General features: G+C 40.4%; 1 protein-coding gene across 14 annotated transcripts in view; it reads left to right on the forward strand.

Annotated features, from left to right (window-relative positions):
- The window catches only part of fbrsl1 (fibrosin-like 1), a 908,758-nt gene that overhangs the window by 796,095 nt on the left and 96,458 nt on the right, over positions 1-16,205 (forward strand). For all 14 annotated transcript variants that reach the window (XM_070888104.1, XM_070888109.1, XM_070888105.1 and 11 more), the window contains one exon: positions 8,838-8,886. In XM_070888104.1, coding sequence (XP_070744205.1) covers positions 8,838-8,886 — 49 coding nt within the window. The remainder of the gene's footprint in view (positions 1-8,837; positions 8,887-16,205) is intronic.

Genomic DNA, 16,205 nt, shown 5'->3' on the forward strand with positions numbered 1-16,205 from the left:
TCACACTGTTTTATCCTCATTCATACCATAACTTTCAGCAACAAAAAGTGCAGGTACCTAGAATGATTACAGCACAGAAGGCGGCCATTCGGCCCCTCGAGCCCGTGACAGTTTTCCAAGAACACTTCAGCCAGTCCCACTCCCCCACCCGTTCCCTGTAGCCCTGCAAATTTTTTCCCTTTAGGTACTTATCCAGTTCCCTTTTGAAAGCCACAATTGAATCTGCCTCACCACCCTTTCAGGCAGTGCATTCCAGATCCTAACCACTCACTGCATAAAAAAGATTTTCCTCCTGTCGCCTTTGGTTCTTCTGCCAATCACCTTAAATCTGTGTCCTCTGGTTCTCGACCCTTCTGCCAATGGAAACAATTTATTTCAAATCTACTCTGTCTAGACCCCTTCTGATTTTGAACACCCCTATCAAATCTCCTCGTAACCACCTCTGCTCTAAAGAGAACAAACAAGCCCAGCTTCTCCAGTCTATCCATGTAGCTGAAGTCCCTCATCCCTGGAACCATTCTTGTAAATCTTTTCTGCACTATGAGACCTTCGCATCCTTCCTAAAGTGCGGTGTCCAGATGGACACAATAAGAAAGACTGACTTACATTTATATAGCACCTTTCACGACCACCCGGCATCTCAAAGCGTTTTACAGCCAATGAAGAACTTTTGAAGTGTAGTCACTGTTGTAATGTGTGAGTGAGGCCGAACCAGTGTTTTCTAAAGGTTCGTCATAACTTCCTTATACCCAAGTATGTTCTCAATTATACATTGCGCAAACGTGTGCATATTCTTGCCTTCAAAAATAAATGGTTATCCTCATTATATCCCCCTCTCGCCGCAACTCCCCATGGTGGAAGGATTTTTGACAGTTTGTGCATTTTTATTGTTAATCTTCGGTGAAGTGTTGCCAAATTGCAGAGGTCCAGGAAATGAATGTAGTGTCTGCAGCGAAGCATTACCTGATGATAAACCTCAAACACCAGGCGGTAAAGCCTTTCTAAATATCTGGCAGCTGTGGGAGGGCTGAACACAGATCTATATCTAATTCAGTGGTAACAAAGACCAGGCCTGATCCTCGATGAAGATTAATTCAATCTGCAATTACGTCTTATCTCTATAGTTCAAATGGTATTATACGACCTCTACCATAACATGACACACTTCTAAGTTAAAAGGCATTTTCATTTTAAAGGGTGCTGCTTTCCATCAATGTTTAAAGAGATGGGTATGTTCTAGTTTTAGAGTAGCACACTGTGATCTAATTATAAACCTTGAAAATTTTCTGTCACAACATTAAAAATCTTGTTCCGCTTATGTTATATGCCACTTGTAGCTGTGAGAGGTTTTTTTTGTGTTTTGGACCCATCTTTTGGGAAATAGAATAATATTCATTCCGTGATTTTATACTTATGGAACCAGAATGGCTCCAAATTCAAATGTAATCCAGTTCCAAACATACAGAATGACTATCGAAGAAGTCCTCAGCGTTCAATTTCCCCATTTGTGGAACAAACAAAATAGCCCATCGTACGCCTGTTCTAGTTTGCGGAAAAACTGGCTGGAAGTTGACTTGGTTTCTGGATGTTGCATCTCGTAATGTGTCGAAGACTTGATTCAAATTCTCATCAGTACAATGAATAAATTGTCAGTTGGGTCGAAACTTTGACCATAATGTATGCACTCGGCCTGGTTGACCGGTGCATCATTGTTTTACTTTCATTTTTGATTTAGACAAACCAATGTAACTTAAACATTGCAATCATGTCATATGGTGGTGTAGTATGGCTTGCAAATAGATTCAGTGCAGATAGCCCAGATTTTCACTTCATACTTTTATTCAATATCCAACAGTATTTCTCACTTTGTTTATTTTCTGTTTCATTTCTATCGCTCCTCTGCTTGTTGCAATATCAATTTATTGTGCTGTGTGGTTCTATAAACGTCATATGCTGAGCATGTAGATCACCAATGACTTCTGCTTTCTAATGTAAATTTATAATGTATGTTTAAAAAGTTTATTTACCTGTGTACACGCCTGTAAGTTGCCACCCTTACTCCCTCACATTTTGGCTGCAAAACTTGAGATGTCAAACTTTAAATGATCTTCTGATTTACCAGGAGTGTGTCATAAGTGTTAGAACAGCATTCCCAGACAGGGGAGCCATATTCAACTCTCAGATGGACTTGGGCTAAATTGAGATTTGTTGAGGGGAAAGGTATTGTTTGGCACAAAAGAGATGCAAGCTTGTTGAAGACAGCTTCAGCAATGGAGGAGCTGTGGGAGTTCCATTTGAGGTCACAGCTGATACTGAGACCAATGATGTTGATACAGAAGGCCTAAAGGTGAAAGATTGTGGTTGAACTTGTGAAAGATGAAGATTTTCATTGTCCAATTGAAGGGCATGGAGGAGATCGGCATAAGAATTAGGAGTAGGCTATTCAGCCCCGCAAACCTACTCTGCCATTCAATAAGATCATGGCTGATTTTATATCTCAACTCCACTTTCCTGCACTATCCCCATATTCCTTGATTCCCCTAGAGTCCAAAAGTCTATCGATCTCCGTTTTTAATATACTCAAAAGACTGAGCTTCCACAGCCCTCTGAGGTAGAGAATTCCAAAGATTCACCACCCTCTGAGTGAAAAAGTTTCTCCTCACCTTAGTCCTAAATGGCCGACCACTTATTCTGAGACTGTGGACCCTGGTTCTAAATTCCCCAGCCAGGGGAAACATCCTCCCTGCATCTACCCTGTCAATCCCCAGAAGAATTTTGTATGTTTCAATGAGATCACCTCTCATTCTTCTAAACTCTGGAGAATACTCTAGTCTACTCAGTCTCTCCACAATCCCCCCCACCCCAGGAATCAGTCTGATGAACCTTTGTTGCACTCCCTCTATGGCAAGTATATCCTTCCTTGGGTAAGGAGACCAAAACTGCACACATTGTTCAAGGAATGGTCTCACCAGGGCCACATCATCAAGAGGTGGTTCAGCCATTGCACGATGACAACTTCAGATTGTGAGCACTGATGGTCTGTGATCTGGAAGGAATTTGTATATTTAGACTGGAATCTTCAAAAGAATGATTAGGGTTGTATGAGTGGAGGAGGTTATTGAAATGAAGAAGTAAGAGTGGAAGGTTGAACCACTGAGAGAAGCACTAGCAATTGAAGTGATGAGAAAGCAGCTGTAAGTGGAACTCGGTTGCTGCAGCTCCCAGAAGAGGGAAGTTCATCAATTGTGAGAGGGGAATTATGGCCACAGTCTGCTGCCAGGTTATACTGACATTAGTCTGAATCCACACTGGCATGCAGCCAATGCATGAGATGAGCCTTGTTTACACTGGCACTCTGCTTTGCAGTAGATCAAATGTGTGGCATTTTGGAGGATCAGGCTTGTGTCTGTTCTGGATCGACCCTCAAACACCGTCAAACTATATATACTTTTATCACAGACTTGCTGAAATGATGGAGCTTTATTCTAGTGCTCACCCTGTGTACTGAATATGTGCCTGTGTACTGCAAAATGCACGAGTGTTATCACATTGCACGAGTGAGAGGAAAACAGTAGTGAGTTCATTTGGATCCAGCTGATAAATTTATTTTCACTTTCCAGGTACAGCTCAGGCTTGTGTTAATTTGGATTTGACCAGTTTAGTTGTCATGATGCATATTGCCGGTGCAAATTAGATTTGGATCTTTCTCCAAGATTCCCTCCCTCCCCGTTTTTTCTTGCTTCTTTCTTCTCACTCTTTAATCGTATGTTCCCTGACCTGACAGCCTGCCCTGATTTTCTCTAATACCGTTATCTTTTTTTCCCCTCTCCCTCCCTGTCTGCTTTCTATCTCCTTCATCTGCCTTTCACTTCTTTCTTCTCCTTTCTCTCTTGTCCAGATACAGCCTCCAAAGAGTCCGCAGCAGCAGTTTGAAGCAATAAACCACCAGACAGGCATTCACTGATTAATCGGTCCTGCGCTGCCCTGATAGGGTGTTAATTTGTAAAGTTAATGGACAAGCAGCCATGATAAGCTGCAGCAGCTGCTTTGTAGCTGCTGGTGTAGCAAGAAGTGAGGGGGATGGGTCGGATTTGACACCAACTGGCAACAGACTAATATTTTGGTTGTACGCGAAAAATGCTCGTCGTAAAAGTGTTTAATGTGTTTATAACATAAAAGGCAGTGGAACATGTGTTACAATTTGGAACTGGTTCAAGTGTCGGGGGGAGGAGGCGTGTTAGTGATAAAATGTTGCCGTGACTGCAAAATGACATATGTGTATAGTCTGCTGTCTGCTGCCAGCATAATTTTACTCCTCCCTTGCCAAGCCTTCCCTTCTGTGCTGTTACACTGATATATGCAGGCACCTTGCATGGAGAGCAATCCTCGTAATGACACTGCCAAGAGCCTGTGGCATTTTGTATGGCTGCCAACGCTTGGGTTTGTACGGCATTTTGGTATCCGAATGGAGATGAGGGCAACCTGATCTTTATATCAGTTCTAATTTCTAGGAGGGTGTAAAGGAAGGCACTGAATGAAGTGATAGAGGTTGGCTGCTATGGAGAAGCAAAAGAGTATCAAGAGATAAAGCACAGGCTCCTTGGGGGGATTTTAAACTGCACTGAGACTTCATGCTCAACTCCCTTTTGCTTAGTAGGTTTCTATGACTGTTTTAGCCAGCATAGCTTGGGGGGTTGTGACCTCCAGAGCTTTTAAAGCCCTTTCCTTAGGGGAGCTTTATTGAGCTCAGAGGAAGGTGATTCATAAAGCGTGGCTAATGCAGGGAATAGGGAAGAAAAACTCTGCAGCTGATGGCTCTCCAAAGGGAGTCTGTGGCTTCAAGCTTAATACGTGGACATGCTCAGAGGTCAAACTTCCTGCAGTTTGTTGGGCAGGGCTTCCATTTCCGGGAGAAAAAGATACTGTAGTAAACTTTAATAAATATGGCAGCCTCAGCAAACATGACCCAGTGGTGTTGCAACCTCTCCACTAACAGATAAACAGTTTGCCTGCTTCCAGTAAAGGACAAGAGTATTAATGTACAGGGTTGCAGTGGATCGCTGCTGAATTTTTGGTCCAAAAGAGCGGATCTTTTAACTTGAGTTTTATGGGTGGGAGGAGCGTTACGAGAAGGGGGAGAAGAATTAAAATCTATAATTTGTCAACCTGTAAAGGTTCAAAGCGATTTGGTACAAATGGTAGAGTTGAGGACGTTTTTTTCAGTGTTTCTATCTGAGTATGAGAGCAGTGAGGCAGTTTTAGGTAGAGGGTTTAGACTTCTGGAAAAAAAAAAGCCCTCCAGAATTCTTAAGTATTAATTGGTTTAAGACCGAGCCATTTTAAAAGCTCTCTGCATTATTTTTTTGCTTAGAATTCAGTTCAGCCCTTAATCTGCTGTCTGCCCACATTGAAGGGCGAGAGGGAGGCTTTACAATTACAAGGAAGGTCTGGTTCCTTTGGCTCTCCAAACCCATCTTGTATTAAACACATGCTATTTTCCACTAATTGTTAGGCACTTTTATTACATGTTTTGAGGAAACAGCAAGTTATGCATTTGGTATCTACCATAAAATATATTCCAAATTATGTACTGTTTTGTGGTATTTTAACTTACTTTATTTTGGTAAAAATTACTGCTCACCAGAAGAAAGACATGCATTTATATAGCGCCTTTCACAACCACCGGATGACTCAAAGTGCTTTACAGCCAATGAAGTACTTTTGAAGTGTAGTCACTGTTGCAAGACTGCCATGCAGGGATTGACCAGAATTGTAATGTCTGGTTTAATATGGCTGAGAGTACAATCTGGGGAAGCAATTATGTATTTCACAGGAGTTTACATTAGAATAGTGTATAGTTAATAGAAATGAATCCAGTATGTTTAGGAAGGAAATGGTTTTGCTTTTTCAAATCGTATGCACTTAAGAGAATTATACACCATGGGCACAGACTCGCAGCAAATACAATTCACAGGATCGGTTGGAGACCAAGAGATAAAATATTTAACTTGTTGGTGCTTGTGTTGATAATCTTTTCAGACATCCACATAAAAAAAAGTACTTTTTGCTGTTCTGTGTAACCCTTTGAGTGCTGTAGGTTTTCCCTTTTGATAGCTATATACAGATATAATAGATCCTTGGGAGTAGTTACCAGTCCAGACAACATAAATCATTAAGAGCAAAGATAAAACTTTATCTGATGCTGAAATGAGGTTGCAGCCTTCAAATCGCTCCCTTGTATACTCTACTTTATGGGAGTGTTCCCTCCTTTAATTCTATTTTATTTTATTCTATTTTTTGTATGGCCAGTGCACTCCATGTACTTAATGCCTGATGAAATCCACAAAGCAGTGGATATGTTTGAGGCTAACTTCACTGCCAATCCGTAGTTGGTAGCCATGAAAAACTATAAATCTTTTGAGTATAATATGCCCCGATGTTAAGTACACACACACACATTCTTTCTACCATTGTTTTTAGGGAAAAATGCATTTTATATGGGAAGATTTAGCATAAGTTGGTGTATACTAAAATAAAATTCCTTTATTTGTCTAAATATAATGTTTAATCTTTTTTGCTACAGCGACAATGCTCGTAAGAACCTTGAATACTTAGAACACAATTGGAGAATTAATTTCTGAGACAAACATGATTGTGTGCATCATTGCAGACCTTATTCGGTTTTGACATAATCCCCATATTAATTGAAATTAGTATTTTCTTAATGATTTTTGATTATTATATTTTGGATTTATTATTTTCCTCAATTCATAACATTGCCAGTCAGTTTACAGCATTGAAAATGTACACAGACACATGAAATGTACATACATGAGAACTGCTCCACCTTGCCCCTGGACTCCAACATTGTTGTACTTTGTTTACGTGTGTAGTGAGTGGTTTACAGGTGTCATACGTGCAGTACACATGTGCATAGTCACCAATTTCCATGACCGAAAGCTGGCCTTTGCAGCTGATTTTGATGTATGCAGTTGAAGGTGCGACTTCTAAGTGAAGGTGGGAATGATTGCTATGGTACGTGACGCTCTGCAATACAGGTTTGAAATGGTAGGAAAATTTAGATTAGCAGTTAATGCAGTCACAAAAGCACAATTGACGCAATTTCTTGGCTACCAGAACTTAGAACTACTGTATAAGGAGATCATCCCCCGTAAATCTACTAAGCAGGTTGGAATTAAACTGTGCAATGCTGTGATTGTACCATATACTGCCAGCTGCTACTGTAAATGGTTTCACCCTTCGATTAGGGTTTGGTCTCGAGCATTGCTCAACTGGATCAAGCTAGTAGTTATCAGAGACACTTGATAGCAGTGGTAGGAAAGCTGATCAACATTTTGGTACAATGCACTTGAACAATCTTAAGAAATGGTGTAAATAGTTACAGACACAAGATTTTTTTTTTAACGATTCTGTATGTTTTGTGGAACATTGAGGGAGTGAAGGGAAATGTGGTTGATTTCTGGTCTATGGACTACTCGTCGCCACACACTTAATATCCAGCCATTCTTCATTGACTAACAGCTAGAAGTTTCCAACCGACACAGTGCGAGTATTTTTAGTTGGGTATTTGAGTATTATTTTACTTTAAATACTATAATTTCTCTTTAGGAATGCTGTTTCTTCTATTTTATATACACTAAATGCTCAGATTGCCAAATGTATAGATTCATTAAAAATAATGAGTTAGCTACGCAGTCCTAAATGGGCTTTCTGGGAGTCGTGGTGTTTACACTTCCTATTAGAATAGATTGCGCTGATACAGAGCCTCGAAGACCAGTTATACTTTACGCCTAAATTAGAGAGCAGCAGCTTTTAATGTCCCCAGCCGTTTTAACATATCAGTTAATCCTTTTCTCTGCTGCCTCTCATTGGCATTAAGCAAATAATGTGTAGCTGCTTACATTAGTCGAGTTGCTTGAGAATCCCGTAGCCACAGATGGTTTTCATTGAAAATCAATTTTGAGTACAAAAGGCTTACTGAGCCTGACAAGTCAGGTTTAGGACTGGTGGGAAGTCTTGGCATGTGAAACTTGAAGGAAGTTCAATCCCCTTGCGCCAAGGGGAGACTAGATCAAAGTGACGGGGTTAATTGACGAAATGGCACTCTCAAAGTAAGCCAGGTCTGAGGGGATCAAAGAAATTTGCTGGAACTTTGCAGGCTGCTGTGTCAGTTCCGTCAAGGCGTGCAGCATGCGCTCGATAGATTCTGTTTTTTTTTTTCTCCCTTTTTCCAAAGGTTTACAAAAAATGGTTTCTACATCACCCGGCGTTTAGCTGCTGCGTATTCAAGTTTTCAGTCATAGTATACAATTGTCGATGCGAATGTTTGCAAAATGAATGTAAATTGCATGTCCTGCAGTGCAAAAGATCATGGCTATATTGTCAGTTTTTGCTGCTGTTTGATGGCCTGTGGGGTGCTTTCTACTCAACAGTCTGTCTACACTGTTTGAAGACTTATTTGTCAAAGAGCTGGAGCTTGCATTGAGCCAGATCTCCTTTTCCTTACCATATTTTGTTTATTCACATGGAACTGTAGTGTAAGAGCATTTTTGTTTCAAGAGCCCTTGAACTGCTGGCTCTTGGTTGTGGCCACAACTGTTTCTTCACTAAAAATTGGATTGGCAGGCTATTCATTTTCCATTTACACCCAAGCAAATGTATAATTCTATCGACTTAATGCTTTTTAAAAAAATAAGTATTTTGTTAGTGATTTTGTGCCCTTTGATGGCAAAACACTTCCCTCTACTGGTGGGTTTCAAGTAATGCGGTAGATATAAATCTCAAATCTTAACATATCTTCTCTGCTTTTTCCACAGGCATCAGATGTAGGCTCAGAGAAACTCTTCTCACCTGCACCAAGTAAAGGTATGTTTATCTTCTCATTCAGAGCACAATTTCAATTCTTGAACACTCAAATTCAACGGTGTTTTTATCATTCAATGAGCTGAGTCCCACGAAGCATTTTCTAAACTGGTTTGTTTCGCATCTACTTTCGGAATTAAATCACGGCACTTTACTGAAGTGATACTTAAAATTAGCGGTGGGAATTAGCAAATTGCCTGAAATGTACACTCAAAGTTGTTCTCTCTAACCTTATTGGTAATCCAGTAAATATTTTTTGGATTCTATGTAACTTTATAATCCAATTTATAAAGACATTAACTTTCTTCCTTGCCTGAATCTTAAGATCAGAATTTCACTTCCAAATTGTGGCTCATATAATCTGGCTCAGCTTGATATTCAGAATTATTCACGTGTGTTGCACAATGTGTTTATTGAAAACCTGCTCAGGTGGCTCCTACCTTTTTTTAATACCCTCTTCTATTTCTGTCCGCCCTTTAACTTCCTCGGAATTGCTCTAAATGGAGTGCTTACAATGATGTTTCATTAATGTGCCATTTCTATTGTGAACTGTATTGAGCAAAGAATAGTATTGTGCAGGCTCAGCACAGAACCTCTGTGGGCAAGGCTGCATGCCAGGAGCACAATCTCAACATCTACCTATATAACTTTCCTCTTTGCTATGTTTTCTCTGTTCTTAAAGTAAAGTTGCAGACCGAATTCAGGTCAAATACAAATGCTGTAATCTGGAGTATACTAGAATAACACTGTGTTGTTTGGTACATCTGTTTAATATCTGCATACATTTGCAAGATAAATTTTAATTCCACAGAACTTGAAATGCTCAGATCTTACAGTAACTTTGACTGGAAAATTACATAGCTGATTATGTCAGAAGCTTACCATCTGCACTGCCCGCTAGATACTTATACGGTTTGAATTCAAAAGAAATACTGTAAATGTCATACTTATAAATATTAGATCTGTGTTTTTGTGGTAAATTTTTAATATGGTGCCAAGAATTCAAAACAAGGTTCTAATTAAATAATTAGACAGCTATAGTTCCTCCAAGTTGTGTAGGTGGGCATGTTTATTAGTAGGCATGGTTTAATTATGGGATCAAGTATACCATTGAAGGCCATGCCTTAAGCTGCCTAGGCCCTAAGCTCTGGAATTCCCTCCCTAAACCTCTCCACCTCTTTAACTCTCTCTCTCCCTTAAGACGCCCTTTAAAACCTACCTCTTTGGCCAAGCCTTTTGATGACTTGTCTAATATCTCCTTGTGTGGCTCAGTGTCAAATTTTGTTAAAGTTTTTGTGGAGCGGATTTGGGGCGCTTTACTACATTAAGCACCATATAAATGCAAGTTGTTTGTCTGATGGTGTTTGTGGCTTCTGGTATTTCAAGAAATCCTTGGTCTGTCTTTTACAAGGTGCTTTTTGATTATAACGTTCTTAAGGACAACATTAACATTTTCACTGTAAAACATTCATGATTACATTTTAACTAATGAGACCTGGAGCTTTTGTGGTTTGTCTCTTTTACATAAAATTGCTTGGCTGCAAACATTGTTTTTCAAAATAAAGGGCTTACAAAACTGTGAGGCCTTGGGTCTCTTTTCCCTCCCCCAAACGATTAGTTCTAATGGAACAAATTCCAGCAGTTGCACATACAAATAGGCAATGTAGAACATAACTGATTTGCTCAATCTGCAGTGTATGTTGCACAGACCAAATGCCCTGCAGGAGCATGAAACGTATTAATAAGAAATGATCCTGTGGAAAGCCCATTTATTTGAAGTGGGACCATTTCTGATGAGTGAGGCAGTTTAGTTTACAGCTGGGAACAATTAAAGTGTAAGTTTCTGAAAAGTGCTTCTATTTCACAAATATCTTTTGTCGGTTGCATTTTTCTGACATCTTGTGTCCAACTGCTTCTCTTCCACTTCCTATCTCCTTTTCCCATTTCCTGTTTATATTTTCTCTCAACCTCTTGGGTCTTTACCCTCCCCAGACCAAACACCATTTTTTTCCAGGAGGGTAGAGATAATGAAGCCTAATAAGTACATGAGGGAGAAAGGAATAGAGGGTTGTGCTAATAGTTTGAGATGAAGTAGGGTGGGAAGAACCTCTTGTGGAGCATAAACACCTAATAACCTGTTTCTGTGCCGCAAAACGCTTGGAACCAAGCATGCTCCAAAAGTGCTTTTTGATCAGATTGCTGGGTAATGTATGAGAGTGGCAATGGGTGACACGCCTGCTGCTATTTTTAATTTTGCTTCCTTTCTTTAGTAACATACTTGGCATTGTTTTGTTTTCTCTTGGCGCTTCCATAGAATGTTGCAGCTAAAATCAGTAACTCGCAATACGGTGGAGAATCCATGGTGCAATGTGCTAGCTACACCATTAACTGCAGCCTGGTCCCAGATTAGCAAGCCCTCTGTAGAGTGAGCCCATAGTTAAAGCTTCTGAAAACATGTATTTAGGGTATAAATAATCTGAAATATTTACATTTGCATAGTGCCTTCCAAAGTGCTTCAAATAAATGACCTTTGAAATGGAATCTCCATTATGTAGATGAATATGGCAGCCAATTTGCGCACTGCAGGAAATGGCCAGGAATGCAGTGCATGCCAAATTTGTACAGTAAGCCCCATAAACATGTGGAAAGAAACCTGCCTCGGAATATATTCCTGATTTTCTCACCTGATAATTGCACAATTCATTATAGAATTTAGGAGGTTTAAAAAAAAATGTTTTAAACCTTGTATAACTGGCCAAAGTACGGTTTCCATCTGTCACGCCAATGCTGCTTTTTTAAAATTAATAAAATGTGACTTTTTTTTTCTAAATTTGGTTTTCCCTTGTGCCCAAAATCAAATGTTCTCCATATACATCAGCAGACTGTTGAAGTCTTGTTGGGGGTCACTGCAGTTTCTTTTGAAAGGTTAGTTTTTATGTTAGTTATTTAGCCACGTAAAGTGAGGTTTCTGCAGCTTTATCTTACGACTACACTTTTTAACGAATCTTTATTCTCATTCATTCTCTCCCTCTTCACAATCCGCATAATTTTAATGTTAAATCGGAGAATGCTTCAAGAGTAGTCGAACTCCAAGTGGGTGCAGCGGTTTGAACAAAGGGCTCGGTTATGTGTTTTTTCAGTGGTGCTGATTTTAGAAAAGAATCTGCCTGTTATACAATCCAGAGTGTGATTGTTATTCCTTTTAGGCATTTTCTATAAATCAGACTGATGTATTGTATTTAAAGTGGACATCAGATTTTAAGCTATGCGGTTTTGCAAACTGTCTCCCTTTAATCGTGGTAATGGTGTTGAGCCTTGACTATTTCTGCTATTAGCAAGAGTGAACCGACTACTGTTGAAAGGTTTATGATGAAAATGAATCGCTTTTATATCACTAACAGCTAGCGGTTAAACATGGCGCAGCCCTTCCTGGCCTATAGTGTAAATGGAGGTTTCAGACTGCTGACTAACGGACAAAAGCAAGAGTCCTGATCCAGACTAGTAACAGGTCTGTGTTTGTTGGTAAAGGAAGCTGTTTGTTTTTTTAAAAAAAACACAGTTGTGGTCTTGGTAGGAGTAGTGTGTTCCAGGATTTTTTAGACTCCTGCTACAGTCTCTATTCAAGTCTCCATACAATAGTGTACTGTTTAAAGAGCCTGATTCTTGTTATGAAAACCAGTTGTAAAACATACTGCTGGTTTAATTATTTTGGAAGGGTCTTCAAGGCCTTGTGGGTTCTGGTTGGTTTTACTCTTCCTGCTCTGTTAACAGAATGTGCTGGCTTGTCATGGAAGTCATGTTGCTGGCAGGAATGTAGACCACCGGAGGGTATTTTCTTTTTGTCCCATAACTGAGCTCTGTTTTCCTCCTTTGGGACTCTTCTAAAGCCTTTTCAAATCATGAAATGTGTAGCCTGAAGGAAGAAGTGGTCAGGCTTTACCATAATCATAAGAGCTTTGTGTAAGGATCTGTAAAGAGTCAGTTAAAAGAAAGGGGTGTTGGCTCCCAAGCGTAACTCTGCGTCCATTACTGGAAACATTTTACCCCATGGCAGCGGATGAGTTTACTGTTGTTAAATCAACTGTTTCGGACTTTTCCTACCCAGCTACTCAATCTAGATAAAGATAGTGTGTTGAGCTAAATATCACATTTAAAATTTTCCAAAAATTATATGTTTCGGGGACATGGAGGTAAATCTATATTGGTTCAATAAGTTTATTCTTTCAAAATGCTATAGGGAGTAGGTAAAAGGGTTAAATTTCTGAGCCTTCGCCTAGCCTGCGCGTGTAAGTTGTTTTTGTGAATAGTGCCTCACAGCTATGATTAATTTTGACCCACAGTATTAAGTGCATTTTCAGAAAGTGTATTGAATTGAATGTTTACTGTATCAACTGGAGCAGACCTGGGAAGCTTAGAGGATTATGATGCTTAAACACAGATGGCATTTTAAGCCATTCTTAATTGTTTCCATTAAACCTACCAACCCATCATGTTTTGCTTATACCCTGGGCGGATACAGCAGGTATGACCTTTTGTATTTTCTCCATTTTGCTGGTGCATTTCCATGCATGCCAGTGTCTTTAAAATTGCTTGAAAAACAATTCATTTTAAGAAGATATTTGGGAAGTGATTTTATTTCTAAGAGCAGAAATTTCCTATTTTGTCGTCCTATTAGTTTTTTTTTTAAACCAAAAGCTCTTGTGTTTGTCTCTCCCATTCTGCAGTCAGGAGGGGAAAGGAAATTGGAGGCCTGAATCTATACTGTACCCACTTCTTTCTGCCACTGTGCTGCACAAATAATTAGTGATATTCCTAAACCTAAACCTAATTCCTACAGTAATTTTAGTTCAAAGATCAAGGTGGTGTCAGTGGGTTAGTGATGTGGAGTTTTTTTTGGTCTATTTAATCCAAAACAGGAATAAACTAAGTAAACTATAATTTAAATGCATTTTAGGAGTAACTGCTCTGTGATTAATCTAAGACACAACAGCCATTCATCAATACTGACTCAGTTGAAATATTCAAAAAAGAAATGGACAGATACTTAATTCAGCAGGGAGGAACTGGGACTAAATGGGCCCAAATTTGGCCAGAAGTTGCGTTGATTTTTTTTGGAGTAAGGGGTATGGAGAGAAAGCAGGAAAGGGGTACTGAGGTGAATGATCAGCCATGATCATATTGAATGGTGGTGCAGGCTCAAAGGGCCGAATGGCCTTCTCCTGCACCTATTTTCTATGTTTCTATGTTTTTATCTTAAAAATCCCCATTCTTCACATTTAATTTGCGCCAGTGTAAGTGAGCTGGTTAGGATTTTTTTTTGTTTTGTTTTTTTTCAAAACGGGGCGTTACCAACCACCTTTGCCTGTTTGGGCCATTTTAGCTAGTTTGGACAGCTAATAGTTACTCCAAATTAATTTAGGCCAGCGTATGTGGCCACTTGTGGTCAGCACAGAAAACCCTTGCGGAGAGTTTAAAAATCAGCGCAGGTAAGTACATTTAAAACACCAAGCATTAAACAAAGCACAAAAATAATCATTCAAGAACAAATAAAAAATACAAGGAAGCTGAGAGGACCTGCACCTAGCACCAAGACTTACTTTTTGTGCTTTGTTTAGTGCTTTGTAAAAAGCAATTAATTAACAAAAAATAGAAGTCCTACCTTTATGTGAAGGGAAGGCACCGGGCCGCCGATGAGGGAGTCCATTCGGCCAGAGATAGGGGCGGCGCATTTCGGGCTCCTCCCACAAAGCCTGCAGAGCACACTCTCAGATTCTGGGGGCGAGGAGCTTCTGCGCATGCGTGCACACTCTAGCGCGCATTTGCAGAGGTCCCGGCACTGCCCCCGAATCCAGTTGCCACGCTGTGCCACCATCGAGGAGAGGCTGGGGAGCGGCCTGAAGATTTATGGCGCCCTTGGAGTTCTACAAAAGTGGCGCACCTCTGGTGAGTGCGCCAGAAATCTGTACTGGCCAAATTTGGGCCCGATAAGTTTGCTACCGAGATGGACAGACGGGTGGGGGAGTGAGATGAAAGTGGTCCTGGTGGGCCCTGGGTGTAGATGTAAATGACAAGGCGAGTTAGCTGGGTGGAGTGACATTTCTTCTTCTCCTCCCCCCACCCCCCGCACTGTGTTCAAGATAAATCACTTTTTGTATTCATATATCTGTAATAATTGCTTTAAAATATTCCCAAGCCTGTCTGGAACAATGTGAACAGAAATTAAGTGCTCCGGAGGGAATTGGGTTGATAGATTTGTAAGTGAACATTCAGTTTCCTCCACCAAGCTCTTGGCAGTGCATGTACTTTGTTGATGTGCTCACTCAGGTATCTTGTGCGGGTGCCTGGGGAATTAGGCATGTTGAAACTGACAACCAGAGAAGTAAATGAAATTGGATGAACTATCTGAAAGTGTAGCAGAAGCTTGAAGGTTCAGAAAGTATTGCTTTTTAATTCAAGTAAAATGAATGCTGACCAGACTGATTACCAAAGAGGTTCTGAAGGACAACATTACAGTTATCATAAATTGACAGTCCGTGATTCTATAAAGAAAGGAAGACTTGCATTTAAATAGTGCCTTTCACAACCATCGGATGTCCTAAAGCGCTTTACAGCCAATGAAGTACTTTTTTTGAAGTATAGTCACTGTTGTAATGTAGGAAAGGTGGCAGCCAATTTGCGCACAGCAAGCTCCCACAAATAGCAATGTGATAATGACCAGATAATCTGTTTTTATGATATTGAGTGAGGGATAAATATTGGCCAGGGGATAATTCCCTGCTCCTCTTTAAAAGAGTGCCATGGAATATTTTAAGTGCACCTGAGAGAGCAGATGGGGGCCTCGGTTTAATGTCTCATCCAAAAGATGGCACCTCCACCAGAACGGTGCTCCCTCAGCACTGCACCAGGAGTGTCAGCCTAGATTTTTGTACTCCAGTCTCTGGAGAGGGACTTGAACTCACAACCTTCTGACTCAGAGGTGAAGATGCTGCCCCCTGAGCCACGGCTGACACTGTAGCAATGCTTTGTAGATATTACTGAATACGATTTAAAAACTGCTAACTCTCCCAATGCATTATTGGGCAAATGCGCCACGTAATATGGTCCAAACCAGAAACTCCCAAGTTTAGTTTCTGGTTTGTTTTGAGAGGGCTGGGCTCCGCACTCCTGGAGTAGTGGCTCCTGCAGGAAAGTGCACATGCGCGGACTTTGGGTGAAGAAAGATTTGGACTCTGCTTTTTATGCCCTTCACAGACAAGTAGCTTGTTGACATGTTTAATCACACATGAATGACCACTTGAGTGAAGCACTGTCGGGCGAGACCA

This window comes from Pristiophorus japonicus, chromosome 8 (genome assembly GCF_044704955.1).
Source record: "Pristiophorus japonicus isolate sPriJap1 chromosome 8, sPriJap1.hap1, whole genome shotgun sequence".
In the NCBI taxonomy this organism is placed as follows: Eukaryota; Metazoa; Chordata; class Chondrichthyes; family Pristiophoridae; genus Pristiophorus; species Pristiophorus japonicus.